The 6,746-nt window shown below is 49.6% G+C and overlaps 2 protein-coding genes across 2 annotated transcripts; both read right to left on the minus strand.

The window, feature by feature from the left end:
• Positions 1–556: 556 nt before the first annotated feature.
• Positions 557–2,312, minus strand: LOC117193658 (zinc finger protein 665-like). Its single transcript, XM_033398397.1, has 2 exons — positions 1,851–2,312; positions 557–1,790 (listed from the first exon to the last, which is right to left on the minus strand). Exons 1-2 carry the CDS (start codon positions 2,257–2,259, stop codon positions 940–942), a joined length of 1,260 nt encoding a protein of 419 aa, XP_033254288.1. The 5' UTR covers positions 2,260–2,312; the 3' UTR covers positions 557–939.
• A 1,027-nt stretch (positions 2,313–3,339) lies between these two features.
• On the minus strand, positions 3,340–4,726 carry LOC117193659 (eukaryotic translation initiation factor 3 subunit F-2). The gene is made up of 2 exons (XM_033398398.1): positions 4,519–4,726; positions 3,340–4,457 (listed from the first exon to the last, which is right to left on the minus strand). Exons 1-2 carry the CDS (start codon positions 4,621–4,623, stop codon positions 3,696–3,698), a joined length of 867 nt encoding a protein of 288 aa, XP_033254289.1. The 5' UTR covers positions 4,624–4,726; the 3' UTR covers positions 3,340–3,695.
• Positions 4,727–6,746: the final 2,020 nt, after the last annotated feature.

Consider the following 6,746-nt stretch of genomic DNA (forward strand, 5'->3'; position numbering starts at 1 on the left):
CTCCTGTGATATCGGACCTTGACCGTTTTGTGTCAAAATTTCGCCACACCCCCTACCGCCCGCGTAAAGGACGAAAATCTGGGGCATCCACAAATCTCAGAAACTATTAAAGCTAGAGTAACCAAATTTGGTATCCACACTTCTGTTAGATCTCACTATAAAACGTATATCTCAAAATTTCGCCCAACCCCCTTCCGCCCTCACAAAAGACGAAAATCTTTTGCATCCACAATATTGCACATTCGAGAAAACTAAAAACGCAGAATCATAGAGAATGACCATATATATCCGGTTGCGGAATCTGGATCTGATCGGATAATTTGTATAGCCAAAAGCAACAAATCAATTTGCAGTGGCTACGCAGCGCCCGACGTCACGCTCAGACTGATTTTCTGTCTCTCTCGCACGCACTCTTTGTCGTGTCGTTTAATATTAGCGGCGTCTGCCGGAGGAGAGCCATACTGACTTAGTATCGGGTATAACTGTAGAGTTGCGGTGTCCGCAGCAACTCACAACGTTCCCCCTCGTTAGCTTTGTTTTGATTGTGGATGCCACCTTTTTTGCACGATTTCTTTTTGAAATTTATTTCTGTTTTGTTTTTTATATGATTTCTGGCTTCGCTTTCACCTCGAACCCCAAGCCCCCAGAGTGTTTCGTTTGGCAATCATCCACCATCCCAAAAATCCACACACGCGAAACGTACAAAAATGTTTGCGGCTCTTGCGACATTGAAACGGGGCGATAAGAGACGAGACGAGACGGGACTGGACGGGATGGGATGGGGGCAAGAATGTTTGCCAAATCTCCGATTGTGCAACGTCTAATCCGCGTAATACTTGATCCAGGGCCCGGGACCCGGGACCCGGGAACCGGAAGCCAAAACCCTGAAACCCCAAAACCGGACGGACCCCGCTTCAACTCTCGATGGCGGACCCCGCTTCAACTCTCGATGGCGGCCTCCATCTCCAGCTGGGCCTCGATGATGTCCGCATGCTGCCGCACCATATGATTGTTGAGATTGCCCACACTCTGGTAGCACTTGTCGCAGTAATCGCAGCCGTAGGGCTTCTCCCCCGTGTGCACCAGAATGTGGGAGCTGAGGTGGCCGCGCGTGAAGAACGACTTCTCGCAGCGATCGCACTTGAAGGGCCGCTCCATGTGCGGATCGTGCGAGCGCATATGGGTCCTCAGATCCGACCTGGTCGGCCACGTCTTGGTGCACTTGGAGCAGGCAAAGATCCGGGGCTTCGACTCGCCCGTGTGGGTGCGCAGGTGGGAGCTCAGCTGGGTGCGCAGGACGAACTTCCGCTCGCAGTGATCGCAGCTGAAGGGTCGCTCGGTGGAGTGCACGGACTTCACATGGTACCGCAGGCTGTGGCGACTCGCGAACCTCTTGTGGCACTCCTCGCACTGGTACAGCAGCTCCCCCATACCGTGCACGGCGATCATGTGCAGTTTCAGCTGGAAATTCCGAGTGAACTTCTTCTCGCACTCCGTGCAGGGATGGAGGGACCGCGGGGATTCCGGGGAGCTGACAGCAGCAGGAGAGGATTTCGGTCGCTTCCGCTTGGGCATGGCTTTGGGGGGCTGGGGCTTCGCCAGGGGCATCTCTGGTTCTGGTACTGCGTGTGGAGCCTCAAGGTGTTCGGCTGTTTCCGTCTCGAGTTGAAGGAGGGTGCCGGAGTCCGTCTCTGGTTGGTGGAGGGGCGTGTTCACCGGCCCGGCATCGGCATCCCAGAGAATGGGAGCCTCATACGGACTCGAGAGGCTCTCCTGGAACTCCAGGGTATCTAGAGGGGAGGGGAGTCATCAGGCAATCAGTCATTCCGCAAGACCTCTGCACAACTCACCGAAATCCACGGTTTCCATCAGGGGCGCCACATAGGCCACCGGTTTGCCCTGCAGCACCGGCATCATTGTGTCCTCTAGGCTGCCCACCTCCCGCTCCAGACACTCGAGGACATCGTCCAGGGCCAGGGCGTCGCCGGCGGCCACCGTGTGCTGCCACTGCTCGTGGCGGGTGCGGAGCACCAGCTCCGAGTGCTCGCACTCCCGCTGGAAGTTGCGGGCATCGTGCAGCCGTCGCAGGCACAGATCACAGATGACATCGGTGAGGCCGTCGCCGGCATCCAGCCGCAGAGTGGGCGCCAGCGCCTTCAACTCTGCGAGCAGGTGGTCGTCGTGGATGTGGCGGTAGAGCGGCGGCTGCTCCAGCAGGCAGCAACGGCAGATCAGGGGTTGCTTCAGCAGCGAGAACATAATACTTGGGAGGGAGCGTCTGCTCGGCTCGCCGGTTGCGGGACGTCTGAGAGCAGACGACGAGTCCGGCTCAGGCTCAGGCCAAGGCCCAGGCCCGTCCCGGTGTTGGTGATGGCTATCAGGGCAGGCGCACCGATAGCCCTTGGCTTAAGCGATAAGACGGCGTCGCAGTGGCTGTGGATGGGGCACATGCAGGGGGGCGGGTGATCTCAAGAGACCCGGAGATATAGACAAGCAGACAGGAGGAGAAGGCGGGGAAAGAGCCGGAGGCACCACGGAGGGAGATTCGCTAATTTGCAGTTTGTGGCTTACTAATTGAATAGCATCCATGGACGCATGTGCGTCCCTGAACCGCGATAAGGAGCCCACCATTATCTCAACGTTATATTTGGGTGGTCCGTCCGCCGCTCTCTCCTCCCGCACCTTCCTCTCGGGCGAGCACCAATCATCCCCAAATAGATTGCTCTTATCGCCGCCCTACTGAGATCTGCGGCTCATTGCGGATTCCCCATCTTTCAGTTGTTGTATTCACCCTGGACTTTCGACGCGCAAAACGGCCCCAAGGACTGGTTTAAATGATTGGCCACCCAAAGGACTAAATTCTGCGTTTCCCTAAGATTCGATTGATGTGAAAATTTAGTGGAAATTCCCTCAAAGTAAAGGGTTTCCCATAATCGCAAGAAGAAGCTGGGGAAACACACACATTTCTATTGGGGAATGATCTCATTGTCTGTTGGGGAATCAAAGGTTCATTTTTACTTGGGACTCCAGAGTGTGTACAATCAGATCGATGTATATATTCTTTTTATGAGTTCTCTGGGAAATCAGGTTAGGGCGCAACTAAAGATCAAAAGTGAACTGCCTACAGATAGGATATATCCTTATATCCTTGAACAAAAAATAAGTTTATAAGAGATCCAACAAGGTTATCATTCTTAGTGATCTTTGAGGCTTGGAACAAAAAAGAATAACCCTGATATTGGATAGGCTTCAATCACAAATTATGTGAATAATACTAGTTCTTGTGCGATCGTAGAGATTCTGCACTCAGGCATAGCTTGAACAAAACTCATCTTATAATAGATTATATGTAAGTGATCCTTCTTTGTGATATTCGAGCCTTGAAAGGCTAAGCTTCTGCAGAGTGTTTTATGTACAAATCTAAAGAAACTCCTCTGCAAACATATGAACAATAAAATACAAGGGTATACAAAAACTTTCCACAAGATCTTCATTCTTGGCCTCCACACATGTGAACCGAACCTCATAGAAAGTGAGCTTTAGCCGCTGATAAGACACATACAGTAAGTACATAGCTGTATGCCCAAGCAAAAAACTGATAATAGTTATCGCTGGCAGTGCAGTACGTGTCGGCCGGGATAGCCCTCCCCGAAAAACGGCGCTTTATTGATTAATTGAGATCGGATTTTCAGAGCCTAAGCATCCACCATATTGGATAGCCGTTCGCTGAGCTGCAGCTGGGTCTTGATCATCGAGGAGAGTGTCATCGACATGAGGACGTCGCGCATATTGTTGTTGAGCATGTGACGGAAGCGCTCCGCCTCCACCATCGGCACCGAGGTCAAAACATCGTGCAGGGCACGGCCCACGGTGTTGTCGGGGCGACGCTTGCGGTTGAGGATATCGTTGATGTAGCGCAGCACCAGATCGAGCTTCTGCTGGATGTCCTTGGTGGCGTCCACCACTTGCACGAATTCTGGCAATAGGCGGCCCGCCTCCTTGGGCGGCTGTGCGCACTGCCTCCCCATGTGGCGCATGGCCACAATATCCGGCGATCCGAAGTAGATATCCATCGGCAGCAGCGAGAACATCAGGCCCTTGGTGCCCCCTGGCACGCCCGTCGCTACGGGACAGAAGATGCGCGTGTTCATGCGCTGGCCCCGCAGCGAGGTGTCCATCAGCAGATGCAGCGGCTGCCCGCTGTGGCACTGACGCTCGTAGTATTCGTGCAGCTCCACTGCTGCGGCCGAGACGGCCTTGCCGGTGCTGAACCAGCCCACAACCTTCTCCTGCGGATAGGCGATCTGCGCCAGCTCCAGCATATCGTTGTCGTACTTCAGATCTAGGTCGATGTGGCAGTTGTTGTCCCCGTGCATGCGGTGCACCACGCTGAAGCAATTGGTGATCTCTATGCGGCCTGTTTTGCCCGCGACGGTGCCCAACAAAGTTCCCAGCACCTGATCGAAAAGACATTAAGAAACGTATAGAACACTCTTTGCAGTGCGGCAAAAGCATTACCTCTGGGACGTCTTTGGCGCGACGCTCGTAGGCATCGATAATCTGGAACAGCACCAGAGGGTGCAGCAGGACCTTGGCCTGCAGATTAAAGTTCGAAAGCGACATAATAGAGGAGGATTACACTGTATTTTCGATGTTACAAATGAAGAAAATGGCTAGCATGGGCTGTGAGCGAAATTCCTGGAAAAAGTCAAATTTGTGTGAACTTGGCTGCGCTTGAGCACTGTTTTCCGTGCTTTTGCAACACTAGTCGTTAAAAGCAGAAAAGTTTGCCAAAAGGAAATGCGGAAAGTGAACATGAAATCAGCTGGAATTCGGATATATAAAAAGGAAGCTGAAATTTTTCCTCTATTAATACGATTATGAACTTGAACCGCAATCATAAATATCATAAGATCTTAATCGCAACAAAATATACGCAATTAATGGTCGCCACAGGCTTTTCTAAGACTCGCACTAAATGAGCATTAAACTAAATAGAATCAGCAGACCCGAATACACTGCGCGAAACATTCCTCAAGGACAATATAAATAGTGAGGTGAGTGTTGAAGATTACGCTCATCCAAAAGTGCTGATTGGTTCTATGGAGATTATGCTGATATGGCGACTATGTGCAGGTTCTGCGATAACCTGTCGTTTTTAGCAGTGCATGAGCTGATGTCTTGGCGCGCATTCAGAACCCAATCAAAGGAAACACAATCTTGTTAATGCCGCCGCCTTGGACAGTGTTAATGCTGGACTCAGAGATATGTATGCTTGGGCATATGTATGTATACTCGTAGGTATATACATATACATATATGTATATATATAGATCGCACACATGGTATATACATATACATATATGTATATATATAGATCGCACACATGGTATATACATATACATATATGTATATATATAGATCGCACACATGGCTTGATTGCCCAGAATTGAATTCAACATTTGCATGCCTCCGCCTCACCGCTACACCTACTTAATTACCCGATGATAATCTGCCGAGTTGAACGTGCTCGGCTGACATTACCATTACTCTCTCGTACTATATAGAGAATCGGACCGTGATACTTCCAATAGTTCGTTCTTATATGTATATAGTATATATTATTTTTATCGCACATCCACATCCACCGCCAGAGCCAGTGCCCAGAGCCCAAAGCGCAGAGTTTTATTTTTTGTTTGAAATAAATTGTAAATGATTTTGATTAAAATTTCCGCTTAAATTTCTCAGCCGGAATATCTGTGTCTCGTTTTTCTGCTTCTATCTATCTCCCGGCTTCTCTCTCTCTCTCTCTCTATGTGTTTAGTGTTTGCTTTTTTTTGTGATTTGGAAATTCTTGGGGGAAAATGATTTAGTCGCCTTTATATTCGCCAATTATATTTATGGGTCATAGTTTTCGCAAATTTCTATTTATTTTATTGCAAAATGACGCACGACACTGACATTTCCAGAGTGTCGTGCGATTGCCCTGGTTGTCTCACTGTCGTCTGTCTTGATGCGGAAGACTGGGTTTCTTTGGGTAAAAGCGTGGGAAGAATTTCTACTATAATGGGTCCTCATATGGATAGCGTGGGTATAGCGAAAATGGCATCAGAAATGAGATTTAACCGATTGGGGGCCCTTAGGGACTGTTTTCATTCGTTGGATTGATCTTGAAATTAGTCCTTACTTTTGATCTTATCGTAACTAAACGAATATATACATAAAAGTCCAACAAAGTCTTCAAAAAAATACATATATCATTTATCATAGCCCACTAAGCCATCACATTTTCTATCTTCGAGTATTTTTGGCCATCTTACAGCCTAAGCAAACAGCATTCCTTGCCATAAACTCGAAACACTTGTGCGAATCGGATGCATAGTTCCAATGAAACCTCCACTCTTCGGGTCATAAAAACCCTGCCGAAAATTCAAATGAACTCGCGCGATGGTAATTCCCATTAAAAACGCTGCGCGCAGGCGCAGAAGAATGTGGCGATTAATGAGCGAAAATGCGACCTTCAGACTGTGGCAGCAACAGCTGTGGATGGCGGATGGCACACACCTGTGCACAGAAAAAGGTATGTGTGTCCGAAGTAAAGGCGAAAGAAAGATTTTTCCCGAAAATAAAACCACTGCAAACCGGTGCGGTGCAGTGGAAGAGAGCGCTGGCCAACAGGTGTGAGAGAGAGAGAGAGAGCAGCAGAGAGCGCATTGAGCGCGGTGAGTCGCCCGCCATCACGTGCA

The sequence above is a fragment of the Drosophila miranda genome, assembly GCF_003369915.1.
Source record: "Drosophila miranda strain MSH22 chromosome Y unlocalized genomic scaffold, D.miranda_PacBio2.1 Contig_Y2_pilon, whole genome shotgun sequence".
In the NCBI taxonomy this organism is placed as follows: Eukaryota; Metazoa; Arthropoda; class Insecta; order Diptera; family Drosophilidae; genus Drosophila; species Drosophila miranda.

Coding starts and splice junctions, on each gene's coding strand:
- LOC117193658 (XM_033398397.1), bottom strand. CDS start 2,259: ATGTTCTCGCTGCTGAAGCAACCCCTGATCTGCCGTTGCTGCCTGCTG. Junction 1,791..1,850: donor GATGGAAACCGTGGATTTCG/GTGAGTTGTGCA, acceptor CCTCCCCTCTAG/ATACCCTGGAGTTCCAGGAG.
- LOC117193659 (XM_033398398.1), bottom strand. CDS start 4,623: ATGTCGCTTTCGAACTTTAATCTGCAGGCCAAGGTCCTGCTGCACCCT. Junction 4,458..4,518: donor GCGCCAAAGACGTCCCAGAG/GTAATGCTTTTG, acceptor CTTTTCGATCAG/GTGCTGGGAACTTTGTTGGG.